The 23,733-nt window shown below is 35.6% G+C and overlaps 1 protein-coding gene across 1 annotated transcript; it reads left to right on the forward strand.

The window, feature by feature from the left end:
- Nucleotides 1–5,309: 5,309 nt before the first annotated feature.
- LOC133294901 (sodium/calcium exchanger NCL) lies at nucleotides 5,310–13,703 on the forward strand. Its single transcript, XM_061493665.1, has 7 exons — nucleotides 5,310–5,862; nucleotides 8,189–8,374; nucleotides 10,741–10,922; nucleotides 11,356–11,501; nucleotides 11,620–11,896; nucleotides 11,971–12,285; nucleotides 13,232–13,703. The coding sequence occupies exons 1-7, from the start codon at nucleotides 5,487–5,489 to the stop codon at nucleotides 13,478–13,480; spliced, it is 1,731 nt and encodes a 576-aa protein (XP_061349649.1). The 5' UTR covers nucleotides 5,310–5,486; the 3' UTR covers nucleotides 13,481–13,703.
- The last annotated feature ends 10,030 nt before the right edge of the window (nucleotides 13,704–23,733 follow it).

A 23,733-nucleotide genomic window follows, 5' to 3' on the forward strand; every position in this document is an offset into this window, starting at 1 on the left:
ATGACATGTCTATTGTATTATTATTGTGTTTGTCGTTGTTATCTCTTCCTATGAAGCACCGACACTTCAAAATCTCTGACGTGTCGTGTCCGACACTTCCCGACACTCCAATACTCGTTGTAAAGACTCAAAAAAGGTTCAAAGGTTACGTTGCGTTGCATTTTGAATTTCAACTATTAGAATCGTTGAATTACCATTACTATTTTATTTAGTTTAATATAAACATTTGAGATATCTTATGTTTATTTGCAAAATTGATGGGTATTATAATTTTAGCTTTATTTTTTTGTTACATTATTGAATATTAAATATAATGTACACTACATAATTTAAAAATATTATATAATATCAAAACGTGTCCTAACGTGTCGAAATTTAACATTATTTAGAATTAATGTATTGGAGTATCGTGTCGTGTCGTATCTCGTGTCCCGTGTCAGTGTCGGTCCAACATAGATCTCTTCTTTGCCTATAAAAGGAAGTTTTCAGTGTCTGTATAAGGCAGAACAAGTTTGCAAGAAATAAACTAGTATGTTATTTCCTCATGAGTTTCTAAAAGTTCTCTCTTCTCTCCGAAAGCTTAGTATAATGTTATTATTATAAGGGAAAAATGTTTCTACAGTTAATGCAGATAAGTTATCTGCATTTATTCCCAAAACAATGTCGTTTTGATATTAAAATCTTAAAAAATTATAAATATAAAGACTATTATAACTCTGAAATAAATTAAAATTACAAAAACATCATGATTTCTGCCCCAAAACGACGTCATATAGGCTTACTGCAGATAACTCATATGCAGTAACTGCAGAAAAAACGAACCCTTATTATAATTGCTAATCTCTGGATAAGAAAATTAGTATGCTCTACACTTGCTCTGCAAAGGGATCTATCCTGTGTATCAGAAAATGAACTCTGTAATACTCCGGTATTATACATGGGTCCACATAAATCCCACAAATTTTCATGTGTATGTACAAAATAAAATTATTTCCTACAATATGAGAAACATTATTTCTTTTAATAAAAGCATGTGGAAGTTTATATTTACAAACTTTTTTGTTTACAAATTCTTACAAACTATATTATGTCTGACCGGTAATACACTCTTGAGTAGAGTATTGGTTAGACTAATTTGTAAGTTTGTAAAAAAAAAATTTTGTAAATAGATCATTTCTTAAAAAATATTATATTTTTTCAGTTACTAAAAAAAGACTTTATTATTAAATTATCAAAAAGTATTATCAGAAAAAAGGACAAAAAAGTTAAAGTGGAGGTCGCAATCCCAACGCGTTCGGAACGCGGGTTTGCCGCGTTTGCCATAGTATCCTTAGTCCTTAGATGTCGGTTCGAGTTGATTCAATTATAGTTGATTCCTCAGACTTATAGTCACTCATTGCTACCAAAAATCATCAATTTTTTTATTTCTCACTGGAAATATCTCTTATTCTATATCTTTTGCCCATTTTTTTTATCTAGATAAGTTCTTTTTTTTGGTAATCTAGATAAGTTCTTTTTTATTTATTATTTCATGACACTAATGAATTATTAATCATTTTTTAAATTCATATTTAATATTAACTAGTGATAAAAAATAACAAATAACATATGTTGAATATTTGAATAAATATTTATTCTGTTAAACATAGGAAAACGCATACTTCAAATAGACAAATTTTAATATTTCCAATGAAATTGGTCTCTCTAATGGGAGGTTTTGCTAGAATAGGCAATAATGAAATCACTGTTTTAGTAAATGATGCAGAGAGGGGTAGTGATATTGGTCCGCAAGAAGCACAACAAACTCTTGAACTAGCAGGAGCTAACTTGAATAAGGCTAAGGACAAGAGACAAACAATTGAGGCAAATCTAGTTCTCCGACGAGCTAGAACACGAGTAGAGGCTATCAATATAATTTCGTAACAAGTTGGTGTGTCCTAATAATTACAAATTCTAAATTAAAAAGTTAAAATTTAAATACACCTTGGCAAATTTAAAAAACAAAAACAAAAAATAACGCAATATCATCAAAATAGTGATTAAGAAGATGTTGTAATAAAAAGAAGAAAAAATGGTTAATGAAATACGCTTCTTGCCTTAACTATTAATGCACAAATTCTGGATTAACACCTAATTAAATTTTATAAACACCCACTATATTGATGTGGAAAGAATCGCTCAAAAACGACCTTAATTTTAGTTTATGGAAATTTTCCCTTTCGTTACCAAAAATTGATCATACATGTTTGACACAATCTACGAATAGTCGAATATTCTATTCCTCGTATAAAAGTCACGATCAATGGCGTTTTTATTGGAATTACGATGAAAAGGGCATGCATTCACATGGAATCCGATATAGAATGACATAGACTACATGTTTAATCAATCGGTCATCAAGCCCCACAAAGCATAATCGTAATTAACTTAAAAACAATCTTACAAAAATCTAATTAGCATTTCATTAACTATCTGAAACAAAGTTGTTGAATCGCCATATATATCACAATTTATTTGGCTAATTTTTTTGTATCAGTCATATTGAATAGTAAGATATAAAAATATAATTAAAATAATTTAAAAATATATAATATACTTAATATCATATAAATCCAAACTTCAAAAAGATCTAATTAGCAAAATACACAATAAAGTGTAAATTAGTTATTCTTCTCTTCATTAGTGTAATCATTTGACTCATATCTTAATTCTTGTTCAATAATTTGAGATCATTCTCCCTTACTATTCTTGTTAGCAATATTATTTTATTTATTAAGTCAGTTGACATTATCTTATTCTTGTATGATAATGCCTTTACTTTTATCATTCCTGTCGATTTAAAAATTTTGAGGACATAAAAATAAAAATATATATAACAAAATATATATTTATTTAATTATTTTTTTTATTAATACACAAACATTATATGTTTATTTGATTCTTTTTTAATACATTGTTTATTTGATTATTTGTTTGATAGTAATATGTGATTTATTATCTTTTATATTAAAATACTTAAAATTAGAATTATCATTTTACATGAATATGTTTATAATTTTGTTAATATAAATTATAGATTTATATATTTATCAGGTCATATGATTAAATTAGTAGCCTACTTATTAAATCAATGAATCAATAATTCAATATCTCGACCGGATAAATGACGCGGCTTACTTAATAAGATGATCTTTCTTTAAGATAGATACCAAAGCATCCCGTGTCAAAGACTCACTCTTGGTGATAGGATACCTTTCTTTTCTATTATGGTTCTGCGCTCAAATCATTGAAATGTTATGACTTTAACAAATTCACATAAAGCTTATTACTTAAGAGGTAAGTTTCTCTCCTCTTCCTTTTTTTAACAAGAGATATATAAGGTGGATGATACCTTTTGAAATTACCACGCAATACTTTAAAAAATCTCATGAGATGCCAGATGAGATATTTGAGGATTTATTAGGGAAGTGATAACGTTAGTTAATCTAACATTATATGCACCCGCTTTATTATGCCTCGACATACATTTTAATTATTAAGAAGCACTAACAAATACATTGGAAGACATCAGAACGTGTTAATTACTTTGATTCAAATATTGATCTAATAGGAAGATTAATTATTCTGAGTGCATTAGATCAATGTGAGAAATATCTCCTTAAGATTGTCTATAAAAAAATTGATTTTAATCTACGTAAAAAGTTAATTTAAAGATACACTATTGTCCCCCCTCAAAAAAACAAAAAATGTTAATAATTTTATTTGACTCATATGAAATTGTTACATAATGATAGAATAAAAACAATAATATATTCAAAAATTATTGATCAACTTAATTTCAAAATTTGACCTACCCGAAAAGGCTTGAAAATCTCAACTCATGAGAAGGATGGAGAACTGAAAAATTCATTAGGGGGCGTTTGGTTCAGGAATTTTTTTTGAAATAGTAGGGAAATGAGATAGATAGAGAAATGATTGAAAAGATAGATAAAGTGAGATAGGTAAAAAAATGTAAAAAAAAGTTGTTTGGTGGGGAAAAACTTTACTAGGAAAATTAGGTAACTTTATGAAATCAACAGTGCATTAAAAGCCAGATAACCGATTTTCTGAAAAATCCCACCTTCAAATTGGGTTTCTAAACAGTGCGGATATCTATGTTTCTCATAAATCCAGACAAATTGGATATATGCGTTTTTGGTGAAAAACATTGAAACAAACATGATGTTTCTAAAAGCCATACTTGAGAAAGATAGATATCCGCTGAAAAACTCTCAACCAAACACCACTTAAGACTTTCGACATCAATTAATATTTAAAAAAAAAAACCAATACTAGCTCTTCTTTTCTTTCTGTTTAGTTATGGACTTATGGGAAAAAAACAAAAAAAAAAAAATTAATTGCACAAATACATTATTAACATAGTTTTCTACATTATCACTTAATTTTACATTATCACTTAATTTTACATTATGACATTGTATTGGGCTTACTGCAGATAATATATCTGTTGTAATTACAGAAAAAGTGAACCCTTAATTTATTTAGTGAATTTAATTTTCTTAATAATTAAGTAAAATATTATATTATCGAATGAAGTAACGATGCATTATTAGATGCATATATTAAAAATCCTACACTAATCAAAATTAAATTTTATTCATATTCAGTACATACATAAAAAAAAAACGCATTTAAAACATACATGAAAACACTGATTCTTGCATAATTGTATTTTGAATTCGTAATCTCACTCCCCTAACACTTTCTATTATTCGAAGAAATATTATATGGAAACTTAACAATTACTCCTTATTTCTTTCACATATACAAAATCTCACCGAAAAGGAATCCTCATTCCTCAATACCATATCTGACAAATTATTCATTGCTCAAACTAAATAAAAATATATATTTATAATTAGAGTGGGATATTTTGACTACCAAAAATTTTCACTACCACCTTACTACCTATCTAATCACCATTGGATTAACATTTTCTCTCTCTTCAAAAACTTTTTAACATTTTCACTCTTTGATCCAATGGTGATTTGATAGGTAGTAATGTGGTAGTGGATACTTTTGGTAGTGAAAATATCCCCCCTCTTTTTTTATTAATAAAATGAATCAGCTACTTCAACTTCCACCATTGAATAACGATAAGGTTCAAACGAAATATCCAGTAGGGTGAAGCAAAAGGACGGTACGGTACGATGTTGACACGTGTCCACCCAACATTGTTGCTACACCTACCTACCTGACCCAGTGACTCTTATCACTTTTGCCATTCAATTCAATGCATTGCTATGTAGTACTTATTATTTCTATCTTGATTCGCAATAAAGTTTACCCTATGAAATAAGACACGAAATGGAAAACGATGTGAAATTGAAACATTAAGTCTCAATTATATATATTTTCATTTTCATTCCGCACTTGTACTCAACACTTTTCTCATAACCATAACCATAACCACCGTAACCGTAACCATGTCTTTTTCTTACACTTCCCACCGGACGCTTCTCTTCCTCTTTATCGTGATCCTCTGCGGTCACGCACACGCTCGCGATCTGGTTTCTGATGGCGTGGAGGGATTGGGCCAGGGTGTGGGCCTGGGCCTGCTCCGACTACCGAGTCAGTTGATGGGGGAATCCACCTGCGAGCAGTCCTACGGGTTCTTACCGTGCACCACCACTGTTCTCGGGAACTTGTTCCTCATCATCATCTATGGCTTCCTCATGTTCAAGGCTGCAACCTACTTGTCTAGTGGTAGTGAGCTTTTGCTTGAGATCTTGGGCCCTGGCATCGTTGGTGGCTTGTTCCTCCCTATCCTCGGTGCTCTCCCCGATGCCATGCTCATTCTCGGTACTTACGCTACCAATAATTCTTTTCTTTCATTTTTTTTTTTTTTTGATTTTTTTTTTTGAAAATTCAAGAGTTATATGCTTTGATCTTATGATGCTGGAGTGGAATTTCAATGAATTGTTTATGTGATATGAGATTTGAACGGCTGTGGCTTGAGATTTTGAAATTTAGGTTGTGGAATGATGATTTGTGTTGTTCTGATTCTTTTTGTCTTACTAGTGGAGTGATTCCGTTACTGTCTTGAATGTACCTGTTTATCCACTACCAATCGGAAGAATCAGAACCTTATTGTTCCTTTTTGGCCGTGTATTCTCTTTTTGAGTTATTTGTGAAAATACATCACGCCTCTTTATTTCTTGAGTTTAGTCTGTTTGATTTCTGTTTTGGAAAACTGATTTTTTAGTTTTGAAAACAAAAAAAAAAAATTAAAAAAATTGCTTGATAATGGTTATTCTATGAAAACGTATCTAAAAACTATATCTGTGTTTTAGTTTTTAAAATTAAAATCAGAGAACATCTCATAGATGTTTTTGTTCTGTTTTTTGGATTTTGACTCTGAATCATGAAAAAACACGGAGAACAGATTTTTAATTAAGGGCAATATAGTGTTTTTTTTTATAGTAATTATGTAAGAATTGAAAACAATAGAAATTTGAAGAGCATTTTGGGTCTCTCACTGCCTGAGCAGTAAATGTTGGGAAATTCGTTCCCTCAAACTCCAATGTCAAGCGGGTCCAGGGAAAGCCCGTGGCGGGGGGCCACCACCAATGAGCTAAGGCTACACCAACCGTAGCAAGTGGATCCGACACTATGTCTCAACCCAAAACCTTAAGGCATTGGGTTCATGGGTCCTTTCACTTATATACTCTTCACTTAGCTCATTACCAACCAATGTGGGACTCATCACACTTGAATATCTCAACAATCTCCCCCTCAAGTGTGAAACCCACCATTGGTATGCTCCCCCTCAACTGAGTACCCGAAGCGCAAAGTACTCGACCCGCCTCCTATCCAATCACTAGGCTAGCTCGAGCCCAATCCGGCTCTGATACCACTGTTGGGAAATTCGTTCCCTCAAACTCCAATGTCAAGCGGGTCCAGGGAAAGCCCATGGCGGGGGGCCACCACCAATGAGCTAAGGCTACACCAACCGTAGCAAGTGGATCCGACACCATGTCTCAACCCAAAACCTTAAGGCATTGGGTTCATGGGTCCTTTCACTTTTATACTCTTCACTTAGCTCATTACCAACCAATGTGAGACTCATCACACTTGAATATCTCAACAGTAAAAAGACTGCTTTAGCATCCACTCGCTTCAAACAGATTTTATTGTTCTTCAATTTTTAGAATTATTTTCAAAACATTGTCATCAAACAAGTTCTTTCTTCTTTTATTCTACAAAACAATCTTTACAAATTGATCTACAAAATAGTTCTAAGAACAAAAAAAATTAGAACACAATCAAACAAACCCAAGTGATTAATTTAGTTGGACTCTATGATCTTCGCTTATAAGAGCGAGTGGATCCACTTATGTATTATTTATGAGTTTTATGTTTGTTATGTTACATAACATAACTCCACTTTCCTACACACACAACAAAGAGGTGGGGTCCACATATTTTTCTCTCTCTTTCATCATTTCACTTTCTCTCTCTTTTGTTGTGTGGGTAGGAAAATAAAGTTATGTTATGTAACATAACAAACATCAAATCCATTATTTTATATGATTATGTCATGTGAGAGTATCTTAATCATTTATAAACATAAAACCCATTATTTAATATGATCATGTCATGTGAGAGTATCTTAATCATTTATGGTCAAATCATCGGAGATGCTTTTGTCACTCATAATATCTTTTATCTCTCATCACTTAACTTGTCCATAAATGGTTATGATTCTCTCACTTGATATGTTATTTTAAATTCTTTTTTATTTATTTATTTATAATGAATTGTAAAATACTAGTTCATGATGCATGTTTGCCTTTGTTACTAAAGGTATGAGAGAGAGAAGTAGTAGCTCATCAGGGATGGGTTATTCTAGAAATTTTAGATTTACCGTTCAATTCTTAACCGTCATATAGTGGCATAAATTGAAGAATTTAACTGATTCAGGTTTAGTTCACTAGCAGCCATTGCTTTGAGACCTCTCTTATGATTCCTTTACGATCAAAATTTCACCGATCTTTAATCTTGTAACATAATATTTGCTTTGGGTTTTTTTTCTCTCTTGTAATTTCTTTTTGTCTCTAATGTAGTGCTTTTATTTGCCCCTTTTTTTCCCTTTCCATTTCTAATCTGTCTTTCTTGTTTTCCCTAGTGTCTGGGCTTTCAGGTAATAAAGAAACTGCTCAGAGTGAGGTGTCTGTTGGAATGGGCCTGCTAGCTGGGTCAACAGTGCTGCTTCTGACTATAATATGGGGGACCTGCGTAATTGTTGGCAAGTGTGACATTGAGGGTTCAGTTGCAATCGATGAACAAGACACTAGGGGATTTAGTTTAACTGGTATGTCATTTGGTATTGTTAATTGTTTTATTTTTAAAATTTTGAGAGTCAGTACAGCAAATTTATCCTTGCCCAAAGCATTAAGAATATAGTATTTCTTCTTCTTTGTGGTCATCCAAGCAATCAACTTTCTGCTCAATTATCCATTAAGAATATATTTTTATAGTATCTCAAACATGACCCCTCACGGAAGAGCCCATCAGCTTGAAACATGGATAATGTATAGATCCACCTATCTTGTGCTTAATTTCAAGTTTTTTAATTTAGAAGAACGGGGACAGAAAAGATTTGAGATTCTTATACATGTCATGAACCAACTATCCTACAATATTGAGCTATTAGGTGAAGGAAAATGAATGATTTTATACTTTTACATCATGTCATGATGCAAGCATTCATGACCGGCAAGAACCAGGGATATCTCCTTAATTTCAAAGGCAAAACTTTTAAAATCAAACTTTTAAATCACATCATGATTTCAAAGTACTTACAATTTACCAAAGATGCATAGATGTTCAAAATTAGGGATATTTGAAAACATTTACTTCTCTATATTGACTACTCAGATTAACTTTTTTTAAAAAAACAGCAGTCTAAGGGAGCCTAAAGAGGCTCAATTTAGCCATTTCCTGAGATAATAAAATAACAAAGAGGGGATGAATTTGAGAAAGTTAGTGAGGAAGAAACCAGTATGCTAGAACTAAGATATCACATGCCAAAGCATGAAATTAAGTGATTTGACAATCACAAACATATGACTATTTCATCAATTGCTTTTACTTCTATTTTTTCTGAAAATTCTAAAATGAGCTATTTAGGCCAAAATTCATTAGGGCTTGTGTTCTCATTTGAAGCATATATTTATCACAACTTCATATTTTCCTTCATTAGAACAGTGATTGAGCTTAATTCTCGTCTTTATTTTCCTATTCTCACTTGTAAACTTGTATTCCATGCAAGGAATCATTATCTAAATTCTAGACACAAAGGCACCTTAACTCACCTTGAAATCGCTGATTTTGATCCCTTCATACCTCCTCTAGCTTGGTTCTTCTTCCTAAGATTTCTCTAGATAGATAAATAGTTTGTTTTACTTAGCCTTAAGCTTGATAGAAAACAAACCATATCTTGAAATAACTTCAGACTTACTTTCTTTAACTTTAGAGTTGCCTAGCTTGATATCTAGCTTTGATTCTTGTCCAAGTTTTTTTTTTCTTTTCTATTTTTCTCCTTTTTCTTCCCTTTTCACTCAACAGAAATGAGCCATAGGGCTCAGATTTTTCTCTCTCTAAAACACCCAAGAATCTATTATTTGCAGTGATAATTGATTATTTGACCTTCCAGAAGGGTTTGTAAGTCGTTGGTCTCAACAAATAATCGATTATTTGGTTGAAATGGTAGGTTATTTGGCAGCAAATAATCGATTGTTGACTGAAATAATCAATTATTTGATAGCAAATAATCTGTTATCAACAACAATAATCTGTTGTTGACAACCAATATAAAACAGCTTTTTTTTCCTCTGCATAAAATACTTGATTATTGACTTGAATAATCAATTATTGAGCTGACCCGAGAGTATAATTGAAATTTCCTTCAATGAATAATCGATTATTGAGCTCAAACTGAGAGGTATAGCTCCAGAATAATTGACTATACCTATGATAATCCAGTATCCTATCCCCCAAAACAGATTTCTAAGCTTCTAAAACTTACAATAGTCAATTATCAGTCATGATAATCAATTATTGAAGTTCAAGAAGTTCAATTTTTTTTATTTCCCTTCAGGTTCCCACAAAACATCTCTAACAAGAAGTAATAATTGGGAGAACGAACTTAGTAATAACTGCGAGTACCTTTCCACCATGATTTTGGACCACAAATTATATAATACATTTCAAACAACCAGATATGTGCATAAATCATTATTGTTGTCTTAGTTATAGAATAGATAGTTTGGGACTTTGAGAAGGGTACTACTTGAAGCCATATTGTGATTCACCATTTTCTTATTTAATTATTAATTTATGGGTTCACTTTTTCTGCAGTTACTGCAGATAAGTTATCTGCAGTAAGCCCAATACGACGTCGTTTTGAGGCGGAAATCATGGTGTTTTTGTAATTTTAATTTATTTCAGGGTTATAATAGTCTTTATATTTATAATTTTTTAAGATTTCAATACCAAAACGACGTTGTTTTGGGAATAAATGCAGATAACTTATCTGCATTAACTGCAGAAACATTTTTCCCTTAATTTATTTCTAAAACATGATGTCTGTACATGTGCAGCTGTATTGAACTTTTGACATGTCTGGAATGTTTGATTCATTTGGCTGCTTAGTCTACTAAAGTCTCCCATGTGCAGGTTCTGGTGTTAGTACTGATATTTGGACAAGTTATGCTGCAAGGATTATGGTTATATCTGTCCTTCCATTTTTGATTGTTCAATTACCACAACTTCTCAAGTCTACTTCAGGAAGGCACTTGGCTGTTTTGATTGCTCTTATTGTCTCTCTCGCGCTATTGATTACTTATTGCCTTTACCAGGTAATTCTCTTTTTATGGTGTACTTGTGTTTCCTGTGCATTACAATAGGTGTTTCTTTCTTCATCAGCCAACACCATTTTGTTTAACTATTATGGTACATATATATATATATATATATATAGGCAAAATGATTTATGCAGCTGCTATACCTACAGCAAGCAAGGATACACGTCCGAATCCAAGGATACAGCAACGGATCCTGAGTTTTTTTTTTTTTTTTTTAAAGCCGTGGGGCCCACTTTTCTGTGTCAGCTGTAGATAACACTATCTACGGCTGCTGCAGAAATGTTAAGCCCATATATATATATATTTGGATCCCATAGTTAGCACTTTAAGCAACTGTATAGTGGATGAATACTTGCCCCATTATTTTAAACTTCTGGCTAATGTTTATGCATCTTATAGAAATTGAGAAAAAGAAAATTTGGTGCAGATTTTCCAGCCCTGGATACAAAGGAGAAAGCTTAAGTATGTTAAACACAAACATGTTATTTTAGGATTTTTGAGACATTTGAAGAAGCATGCATTGGGACGGCTGCTGAAAGATGATGGTGAACCGGACAAAGAAGTTATTAAAAAGTAAGGCTATCTCTCCTTTTTACCTTGACCTAAGACATGTTACTTCTCAAGCAGTTTGTTGCGTTCTTTTCATATTCGCATCCTTTGGTTGTCACTAACTTCTCAATGGAATATACAGGCTGTTTGCCAAAATTGATGAAAATCAAGATAAGAAACTTACTCATGGTGAATTGAGAGCGCTGGTTGTTGGAATTCAATTTGAGCAGATTGACCTGGATCATGAAGATGCTGTGATAAGAATAATTGAGGATTTTGATACTTCTCAAAATCAACTTGTTGAAGAAGAAGAATTTGTTAATGGCATCTGTAGATGGCTTCAAAAGGCTAGGGGTTCCCGAGTTGCATCACCAGATGCTGGTCCCCACACATTGAAGTTTTTAAGTGATTTTCACACAGTAAGTTGTGCAATGCTCAACGTCTTGAACTTGTTCTTTTTGGTGCTTATGACTTATAGGGATTTTGTGCATAGGAAACAAAGAGGGAACATGATCTTCTGGATGTGGGTGCGGGAGATCCAAATGATGAAGTTGCTGAGGGTAGTGAAAATGCTAGATGGACTTCCATCAAAGCAGTGTTACTGCTGGTACTGGGTGCTGTTATTGCTGGTGCATTTGCTGATCCTCTGGTTGATGCAGTCGATAACTTTTCTGATGCTACAAGTATTCCTGCTTTCTTTATTTCCTTCATTGCTCTGCCTTTTGCAACTAATTCAAGTGAAGCAGTGTCAGCAATAATTTTTGCTAGTCGTGACAAGAGGAAAACTGCCTCATTGACTTTTTCGGAGGTTTGTTTTCTCCTTTCACACTTCTAATCTCTTTTAGGTGTAAGTATGCATGAATTTAGTATAAACTATAAAGCATTTTGAAATCAGCTTTCGCTCAAATTATGTCATTTGTTTTATCAATCTACTGAATTTGGTTAGCCTATACAATGAATATAGACACTTATATGCATTCCAACAATAAATATTTTGTGTGAACTGAGTAGAGGACAATAATAAGATAAACTCATGTTCAAATGTAACACCATGGAGAGTGTATCTGAAATTGCACCTTCCTGTAGTTACTTCAAATTCTCTTTAGTAATGTTTACTGATGAGATTTTGGGGTTGGGAAGATTGGAATTTCCTAAGCCTTGACTTTCATAGTCCCCGATTAGATGTTTGAATGGCTGCTGTGATAAGAGATGATAATGGTAGTTCTATTTGTTGGCATCATCATCATAGTTGTGTTTGTTCATGGTTTTTACACTGTATATTTTCTTACCCAATTAATTTAATGATGGCCGCATGCCCTGGCTTTCCAAATTACTGGTATCTCTTTGGGAATTGATAGTATAGCAGTGATGATTGCAGCGGTAGTACTGGTGTAGGAAGTGGCAGACTAGTAGTTTTTGTCAATTTAGTTGTTGGTTGTCCTGGGATTTCTTGGGTGATGGTAGCCATCCAAGCATTTTTAAGCTTTATGACATATTGGTTAAGTCTTATTATTTTGGGATAGTTTAGGAAGGAACATCCTTCTAATTTTAACATAATCATGTTAGTGATTTTCTGGTCCTTAAAACACTTTTCTTTGATTTTTAACATTACATTGTTGTCTAACACATCCATGGATATGACTGAGACAGGCTAATTGTATGATATATAAAGAACCTTGCCTATCACTCTGATTTTTTTCCGCCTAATATTTAATAATTAAGGCATTTAAAAATGATTTCTATTGTTTTTGCAGCTATATGGTGCAGTGACAATGAATAATGTGCTTTGCCTATCGGTCTTCTTGGCCCTTGTTTATGTGAGGGGATTGACATGGGACTTCTCTTCAGAAGTGTTGGTTATTCTCATTGTTTGCATTGTCATGGGTGGTTTTGCCAGTTTCCGCACCGTCTTCCCTCTGTGGACAGCTATAATGGCTATCCTACTTTATCCCTTCTCTCTGGCATTGGTGTATGTTCTTGATTATGTATTTGGTTGGTCATAGACCAAATAATGTTTTATATATTAGTGCCTTGCATGGCTCTTATCAGTTTCGTGTGTGCGAGAGACTATGGTGTTGGTGACTTCCACTAATGGTAGGATTGACATCCATTGAGAATGGTTGAGAATGGGTACAGTTGGCTCATTACACAAAATAAATAACTGTTAAAAATTATGTTGCAATGATAGTAGTTTGCGACTGTATGTTATTGTGTTTTTTCAGTCTGTCATTAAGAAACATGTGATTTGCTTACCAAAAAAAAAAAACATGTGATTTCATTTTGTCGATTCCATTAAAATGATTTGTACAATTACTTTTAAATTCTAGCAACAATCAAATACTCAAACTATTGGTTAATATACGAATTATGGATTTCTGATAAGCTATCTAGAAAGAGAGATTAATTGGATTTATTTAAAAAATAAAGCATTATAATTTTATGAAGTGGAATAATAAGAAAGAATATAATCATAAGTAATCTGCACATGATGCAAGTAAATAAGAGTAGAAATAAATGTTGAGGCAAATTTATTTATAGTTGTTCAACTCTTAGTGAGTTTATATGTTCACTCTCTCAAATTAAAATAGTCTTAGAGGTTACACAATGGCACTTGCTTCTCGAGGCAAGAATTTAAATACATTTCAACACTAATCTCTCAAGATTGAGAAAGATAGAAATTTTGCAACTTGAAACTCTTTTCACTTCGATCTCTATTGTGATTTCCAATCCTTCAAAATGATTCATATTAATAGCCGAAATTCTTTCATAGCCATTGCCCAATAATAATGGGTGGAAGGATTGAATTTCATTGTTTAATGCTGCCAGTTGTGTTAGCAAATTACTTAAGCCGTAAAGATAAATTTGAAAAACAATGTTACAAAATGCAATTATTTATATTAATAGCCGTTGCCAAACGTTTAAGTTTTATTCTTTAATGCTGTCAGATGTCTGGGCAGATTATATGGCCATAAAGATAAATTTTAAAAGCAACGTTACAAAATGCAATAAATTCTTATTCTTTTTCTAAAAAAGAAATTGTCCCATTACTCCCCAAAAAAAGAAAGTTCTGTAAGTTTCAGCCAATGATCAAATATAGCTTTTGATGAAGATTTTTTTTGGTCTAAAATGATGTATTGCTTTCATCGAATCCCTTCATTTTCCAAATACTTATCAAATTTTACATACCTTTTTTTTTTTTGGTTCTCCTTCTGCGCGGTCATTCAGACTGGGGTACCTGCGATGACACTCCGACGCTCAAGTCAGTATCAATGGCAAGTGTATGTGTATTCTTACTGAATTAGATTGTCATACCTGGGCATGAACCCTTTCTTTATATAGGAATTCTAATGCCGCCTCAGGGAGGCAGTATGGCCTCTGATTGGTTATTCCTGGGTTGCAGATTCAGCAGGTACCTTCATAGCCTTATCTTTTTATGTCAAGCTATCTTGGTAGAGTAGTGGCAAGCGGGTGTTGTCCTCTGTTTATTTGCTAAATGGCGCGGTGGACCTTTATTAGTTTCTGTGTTAGCTTCCTTATCTCTGAAGGTATGTTAAAAGGCGATTTCGTGCGCGATGGTAGCATCGCGTCCTGTTATGTGCGATGGAAGCCATCGCGCCTCACCATGGGCTTTATGGGTTTGGGCCTTGTCCTTATGTATGTGGGCCTTTAATGGGTCTTATCATATTTTATCCAGATCAGCTGCCCCCTAGCTCGCAGGTTTGGTATGGGGCAAAGCTGGGAGTTATACATGTATCTTTTAGGCGCGATATGTTGTTGGGCGCGTTTATTTGATGTCGCAATAATCTTATTGGGAAATCATCATAGCTTAGCCGCTTAAAAATGGTTGATTAGATGTTTAATTGTCAGACCATTTAATGCCACCGTAATCACGTGGGTGCTTAATGACAATCGTGGGCTGTTTTAAAGTGTAAACGTTTTACCTTCCTCCCATGTGTTCCCCATGTTATCCGTTTTACTTAACATGTTTTAACCTTTTGGGTTTTCGTTTGGTAAAGTTTTCATATTTGTACTGAGCCACTTTGTTTGGAGGGAAAGCACACGAAGCACTCACCGTTGTTGTGATAAACCTTTCTCCTTCTGCCTTTGATTGCTGCCATTTATCTTCCGGTGTTGACACGTCCTGCTCGCTTTTTGTTCATCCGAAGTATATATCGCAGGTATGTTCCTTCTTTACATATTATTCTTCGTGTTCTATTTTGTCTGTTTAATTTCTTCTTGCATTTGAGCTTGGGGTATGTCTGATAATCGCAAATTTGTGAATTTTATCAGAATAGCCGAGCGACCTAGTTCCTCCAGTCCACCTCCCAGGTTCTTACCTAGGTCGAGCTCTTTAGGAACCGGAGAATCGTGGCTTACTGGCAAGTGTGTTTCCCCCGGAAGAAAGTACCTTTAAATGATAATCGTGTGCCTTCTGTTCGACGATTTGAAATAGGTCCCTCTTCTCGAGAACCTAACTGCGGGATAACCAGAATTTTGTCGCAACAAAGTTCGTCTTTTTCCCCAAAAATTCCCTTTAAAATGTCCAGTCTTATCTTCATCTCGAGCGATTCTACCTCAAATTCTAGTTGTAGTTATAAGTCTGTTAATACCCTAAAGTCCAACTATTCTCCCTTAATTTCATCGCGCGATACCTCTCCTTCCATTGCGCGAGATCAACCTAGCCAAAGGAGTCCAAGCCCCTTACCTTTAAACGTTATTTACCCGGCGGGGTACCTATATAAGAAAAGGGATTTTGACAATTTTAAGTCTGCATTTGCTGTCTCTTCTTCTTCTGACTCGTCTGCCTCTACTAATTCCTCCTCTTCTGCATCAAATTTCATTTTGCCTAAAATAAAAGAGATCATGGCAAGGCGAGGTGCTGGTGACAAGAAGAAAAAGCAGAAGCTGAACCCTGATGTGAAGAAGAAACAACTACAGCTTGATCCTGAAGCTACTGAAACGGTCAAGCGTGTCCTTCGAGATGAAGAATCGCTAAGCTGGGTATCTGACATTGTTTTGGATACGACCTCGATATACAGTTCTTCAGAGGAATTGGCGCAACTGAAGGCCGCCATCCATATAACCCTAGAGAAAGTTCATGATGACAAGTGGGAGGTGGATGTCGTTCCTAAAAATGAACGCGGATGTTATGCGCGCACTAAAGGGTCTACCAGACATTTTATAATGATGTATGCCCATTACTTTTTGTCAATAGGAGTCCGTCTGCCTTTCTCATCCTTCATCTGTAGGTTGCTGGCGCATATAAATATGGCGCATATAAATGTGGCGCCTTCATAATTGACTCCCAATGCCTGGGGCTTCATAAGGGTGTATGAGATGGTCTGTAAGGCCTATAGTCTTTTTCAATCTCCAGAGTCTTTCTTATGTCTGTTCAGTGTTATGGGACCGCATTCCAGTTGGGTCTCTTTCAGAGGGAAGGACAAATTTAAGTTCTGCGCTTCCTATCAGAGGAAGGTTCACAAGTGGTCCACAGACTACTTCAAGATTTTCACACGTGGTTCACAAATTTTTATCCACGAATTGTGTGCCATTATCAGTTATAATGGTATTAGGGACACCGAATCTATAAATGATCTTGCGATAGAAGAATCAGCGGATCTTGTTGGCTGATATTGTGGCTAAGGCCTCAGCCTCAATCCATTTGGTGAAATAGTCAATTGCGACTATTAGCCACTTTACTCCCCCTATCGCAATCGGAAATGGTCCTAATATATCCATATCCCACTGGTAAAATGGCCATGGGGATATGAGTGAAGACAACTCCTCAGGAAGAGCATGGTGTAAATCAGCGTGCTCTTGACATTTAATACAATGTCGCACGTGTTGTTTAGAATCTTCTTTCATAGTGGGCCAGAAATACCCTGCGCGAAGCAGCTTTCTGGATAGGGATTTGCCCCTCATATGGTGGCCACCAATTCCTTCGTGAACCTCAGTAATGACATACTGAGCTTAATGAGGGTCCAAACATTTAAGTATTGGGGAAGAGAATCCTTTTTTATACAGCTGATTATTGATGATGGTATAAAATGAAGCCTTGCGCGCTAACTTCCTATCTGTGCGCGGTTCTAGAGGCGTTATTCCACTAGTCAAGTAGTTCCAAATTGGTGTCAACCAAGTTTCTTTATCGTTTGGTTGCATCTCATCATCATGATCATGTGTTGCACATCATGATATGGACGGGCTTTGCGTTTAGTTACGGCCATCACGGATCTTGGATAGAGAATGCTTTGCTGGATGACCGATCTATTATTTCCAGGTCCCTTTGTGCTGGCAAGTTTAGATAAAATGGCTGCCCTGGAATTCTTTTCCCTGGGAATGTGCTCTATTTTAAAGCTTTCAAAGTCAGCTAATAGCAAACGTACTTTATCAAAGTATTTTTCCATTAGCGGCTCTTTTGCCTGATAGGTTCCTTGTACTTGTGTGACCACCAGTTGTGAATCACTTTTCAGGTTTATTCTTGTTGCTCCTAAGTCTTTGGCCATTGCGAGTCCAGCGAGAACTGCCTCGTACTCAGCTTGATTGTTGGAAGCATCGAATCCAAAATGGATAGAATGCTCCACAGTGACGCCTTGAGGACTTTCAACAATGACTCCTGCCCTACTTCCTTTAATATTGGAGGAGCCATCGACGAAGATGGTCCAATCTTCATCTGGTCGAGTCTGTTGGGAGTGCATCATTTCTACAAGAAAATCTGCCAACACCTGGGCTTTAATAGTTTGGCGAGGTTCATAAACGATATCATATTCTGATAATTCTATTGACCAGGTAATCATTCATCCAGCTAGGTTAGGTTGCCGCAAAACCTGTCTAAGGGGCTGATTAGTTCTGACTTTGATGGTGTGCCCCTAGAAGTAATGCAGCAAGCGTCGGGACGTTAGAATAAGCGCAAAAGCCACTTTTTTGATCTGTTGATAGCACAATTCTGGGCCTTGAAGGGCTTTACTGACAAAGTAAATTGGTTGTTGTCCCTGGGTGTCTTCGCGCAATAATACTGCACTGATGGCCTCGTTACTAACCGAAAGGTATAAGACCAAGGCTTCATCTGGTTGAGGTCTCACTTAGACTGGGAGATTAGCCAGATGTTCTTTAATAGCAATAAATCATGCTTCGCATTCTGGAGTCCAATTGAAATCTGTATGTTTACGCAACAGTTTGAACATGGGTAATGACTTTTGTGCTGATGCTGGAAGGAATCGAGTTAGAGCTGTTATCCTTCCAGTCAACTGTTGCAACTCCTTAATATTTCGAGGGCTAATCATGTTGAGGACGACTTTGCATTTGTCAGGGTTAGCCTCTATGCCTCGGTGTGTTAACATAAATCCTAAGAATTTTCCACCAGGAACCCCAAACGCGCATTTGGCTGGGTTAAGCCGCAATCTATATTTGCGCAATTGTTGAAACACCTGCTCTAAATCTTGAGGGTGTTGTGGGGTGTGGTCATTGTTTTGACAATCATGTCATCAATGTATACTACTAGCATCTGGCCAATCTGCTGGCTAAAGACTTTGTTCATCATACGTTGGTATGTGGCACCAACATTCTTAAGACCGAATGGCATCATATTGTAACAATAAGTAGCCTTTTCGGTAATAAAGGTAGTGGCTTCCTCGTCCTATTTAAACATGGGTATCTGGTTGTATCCTTAATACGCATCCATAAAGGAGAGGATTTGGTATCCCGCGGAATTGTCTACTAACTTGTCAATGGTAGGAAGAGGATAAAAATCCTTTGGGCAATGCTTATTAAGGTCTGTGTAATCGATACACATTACCATTAGCTTTTTTGACTAACACGACGTTAGAAGCCAGGTGGAATAAGTGATTTCTCTAATAACTCTTGCATCAAGCAGCTTTGTTACTTTGGTATTCACCACCTATTGTTTTTCTGGAGATATTTTGCGCGATGGGTTTGACTTTTAGATCAAGGGTAAGATGATGGCATATTATGTCAGGGTCTATTCCTGGCATATCAGCTGTTGTCCAAGCAAAAAGATCTTTATTTTTAAGTAGTACTGCCACCAATTCTTTCTTCTCCATCTCCGGAAGGTGATGTCTAATCTTGGTAACATTTTCAGGCAACGGACCAAGTTGGAGATCCTCTAATTCCCCATCAGGCTGGGGGCGTGTATCGCGTAGATCTTCACGCATGTCCAAATTAGTCATATTGATCGATGCCTTTCCTTTGCCATCGCGCTGAGTTGCAGACTTGGCCCGCAAACTGGTGTTGTAGCAGCTACGAGATGCTTTCTGATCACCTCTAATAGCAACAACAGCACCAGAGGGATCTCGGAATTTCATCAAAAGATGAGGCATAGAAATGATTACCTTTAAAGCGACAATGGTTGGTCGTCCCAGGATGACAATATATGCAGATGCATATTCAATAACGTAAAAACGTACTTTAATAGTACGAGCCAGAGGCATGATTCCAGAGGTTACCCATATTTCAATGGTACCTTTGGGTTGCACGCATTCTCCGGAGAATCCAATTAAATCCGAACATCCAGGGATTAGATGTTCCTCTGGGATGTTCATGGCGCAAAAAGCATCCCATAAAATTATGTCGGCATAACTGTCGTTATCAATCATAATACATTTTACCTAGAGGTTAGCCATGCAGGCGGAGATCACTAGTGGGTCATCATGGTTAGGAACGATGTCTCCATAGTCATCGTCATCAAAAATTATAGTTGACATTTGACGCGGGATGTAGATGGCTGGGCATAATCGCGAACTGTCATGACAGATTTCAGATGTTTCTTTCGTTGTGAGCTAGTTGCTCCTCCTCCAGCAGTTCCGCCAGTGTTGGTGGCTAACACTCCGGCAGCTTTATTGGGCAGCTGGTGCTGTTGGGCGGCCTGCTGTCTATTGCGCGTTGGAGTTCCTTGACGTCTATCAGTGGGATCATCATGCGCGTTCCTGTTATCATTATTTCTGGCAGGGTTATAATCTCTCCTGAGACATGCTCTTTGCCGATTAGGATTTTGATCGCGATCAGGACTTATATCGCGTCTTCTTTGCGGCTTATATTATCTGCAACTAGAAACAAATTCTTGAAGTTTGCCTGCTCTTATAAGTGTTTCAATAGTATTTTTCAAATCAAAACATTCATCAGTGGTATGCCCTGTATCATTTTGAAACTCGCAAAATTTGGTCTCATCGCGCTGTCCTCATTTTTTCAATGGTGGAGGTTTGTTAACGCGCACGTAACCACTTTGGAAGACTTCCTTCAAAATATGTCTTCGGGATGTGTTCAAGAGAGTATAATTATCAAACCTCTCCCATTTTCTTTTTTCGCGGAATTTTCTTTGAAAATTCTTTTGGACATTTCTTTCGAAATTGTCCACGTCTATCTTAATACTAGAAGTATCCCGCGACCGTTTATAATCCTCAAGATTAATGAATTTTTCTGATCGCGCTCGTAGTTCCTCTATGGTACGCGAGCGTTGTTTAGCCAATGACATAGAGAAAGGACCTTCCAGCAATCCTTCAATGATGAGGTGTAGGAAAACTTGTGGATCCAGGTCCTTTACTAAGAGTGCTTCGTCGAAAAACCTATTGAGGTAATCGCGCAGCGTTTCGTGTGTTTCTTGTCGCACAGTTTTCAAGGCATGTGTGGATTTGTAGTGTGCTTTGCTTGTTGTGAACCTTATACGGAATTAGCTAGTTAAATCCTCCCAACTTTGAACTGAATTAGGTGGTAACGCGGAGTACCATCTAAGCGCTACCTCCTTCAAGGTTGTTGGGAGTAACCGACAAGCTATTGGATCAGCTACATCCTGTGCCATCATGTTCGTCTAGAATTGTTCGAGATGTTCTTGCGGGTCTCCCTTTTCGTTGTACTTCTCAATTATAATTTTTACATCCCTAGGAATAGGGATGTTCATGATACATGGGGTGGATGGGTGAAAGATACGTGAAACTGTTCTAGAATTTCCCTGAGAATTATCGTTGGTTTCTTTTTCTTCCTCTCCTTTTTCGTTATGACCAGAAGGTCCAGGATCTTGTTTTGAATGTTAATGTATCGGCTCACTTTCGCCGGAGTTTTCAAGCTCTTTTTCAGCTTCTTTCTCAGGTTCTTTTTGTTTTTCTTTTTCTCTTTCTTGATTTTTCTCTCTAGTTTTTTGTGAATTTTTTAATCGAGCTAAATCTCGATTCTGTTGGGCAATTTTTTTGTTTTGCTGAGTGATGAGTTTCAACAAATGTGGAGTTGTGGGTGGGTCATCGTGGTGCACGAAGATTGGTGCCACCGACGAGGGTGATTTCTCACGGGAGGCAAGTGTCTCCTTCTGCTTCCCTTTGGAGCCATTCTGAGATTTGCTTCTGGTATCAACCATATTTTTATATTATAAAGAGATGGGTTCTAGATGAAGAATTCCCACAGACGACGCCAATGATTGGACCAAATGCAGTATGGGCTGGCTAATGTGTACTAGGCCGAATCACACACTGTTGATGGAGAAGGCCTTTGGGATGATCAGCTTCCTGGGCTTGAGGTTGTAGTTGATGATGTGAGGATTCTGGTTCTCCTTCGGCGCGGTGATTCAGACTGGAGGGTACCTGCGATGACACTCTGACGCTCAAGTCAGTATCAATGACAGGTGTATGTGTATTCTTACTGAATTAGTTTGTCATACCTGGGCATGTACCCTTTGTTTATATAGGAATTCTAATGCCGCCTCAAGGAGGCGGTGTTGCCTCTGATTGGTTATTCCTGGGTTGCAGGTTCAGCAGGTGCCTTCATAGCCTTATCTTTTTATGTCAAGCTATCTTGATAGAGTAGTGGCAAGCGGGTGTTGTCCTCTGTTTATTTGTTAAATGGCGCGGTGGACCTTTATTAGTTTCTGTGTTAGCTTCCTTGTCTCTGAAGGTATGTTAAAAGGGGGTTTCGTGCGCGATGATAGCATCGCGTCCTGTCATGCGCGATGGAAGTCATCGCGCCTCACCCTGGGCTTTACGGGTTTGGGCCTCGTCCTTATGTATGTGGGCCTTTGATAGGCCTTATCATATTTTATCCAGATCACTATCACTTAACATTTTGTCTAATTCAAATTTATTCAACAATCTTTTCATGTTATTTTGTTACCAGCAAAATATATATTTATTACATTGACTCAAAAATAACCTTCATTATTTATTATTTTTATTAATTTTTATTTTTTGGATTTCATGGGGAACTAAACATTTATTAATAAGTGGTAGAAAAAACTTCTTTTTATTATACAAATATCTCAAGTTCAAATCTTGAAAACGAAGAAAGTAATATTGGAAGAACCACCCGATATATATATTTATTATAATACAACGAAAAATCTCTATAAATATATTCCTATTAATAAGATCGAACAACTGATTTACGCTATTAAATTCATATTCAATTTGTAACTGCCAAATCTTAGGGGGGGGGACTGAGGGTGAAATTTGTTAGGAACTTAGAATTTATTTATTAATTTTTTTAAATAATAATTTTACTTAAATGTTTCACCAGTATCCCATTTTTAATGGTTTTCCTTAAATTAATACATATATACAAAGACTCGTTACTAATGTTATAGAACATTATTCCACATCAATAGGTTGTTCAGAATAAATGTTGCCCTAAACAAGTCCTTTTCAATTAAAAAATGTTATCACCCTTGTCTCCAAACCTTTTGTTTTCTCGCTTGTGTTCTCATTATTTGCTTTAAAATATATATATATATATATATTAGCAAGATCTATGAGATCAAATATGATAATTGATAGGTGCATGAAACACAATAAAACATCCCTCATTTAATATCGCAATGCGTCAGCCATACGTTATTTTTTTCGGGGTGAGAATCATTTTACATTGGTTATATTTTCAATTTTGACCCTTGATGCTATTTATATTTAATTTATTATATATGAGAGATGTAAGATGTAAAACTTCTTATTTTTATGGTAGGGGATGTTTGATAGAAGAGAAAAAATAATTTACCAGAAAAATATAATTACTGAGAATATGGTAAAAATCTGAAGTTTTTGAAAAAATTTAAAAAAAATTATTTAGTAAGCCAAAATATTACTGGAAAAATTAATTTAAGGGTAGGCTTCTTTTTGTATTTTTCTGGTAATTCAAAAATACTATCTTCTAGGTGGTATTCCTAGATAGTGTTTTTGCCCCAATTTTACACATAAAGTTAGATGCCTATGCAAATGAGAATGCTATGCAAATTATTTAAAAATTCCTACCAAACATGATCAACTAGGAA

Source organism: Gastrolobium bilobum, unplaced genomic scaffold, assembly GCF_033153095.1.
Source record: "Gastrolobium bilobum isolate Gb01-03AN ecotype WA unplaced genomic scaffold, APGP_CSIRO_Gbil_v1 utg8462, whole genome shotgun sequence".
NCBI lineage: Eukaryota > Viridiplantae > Streptophyta > Magnoliopsida > Fabales > Fabaceae > Gastrolobium > Gastrolobium bilobum.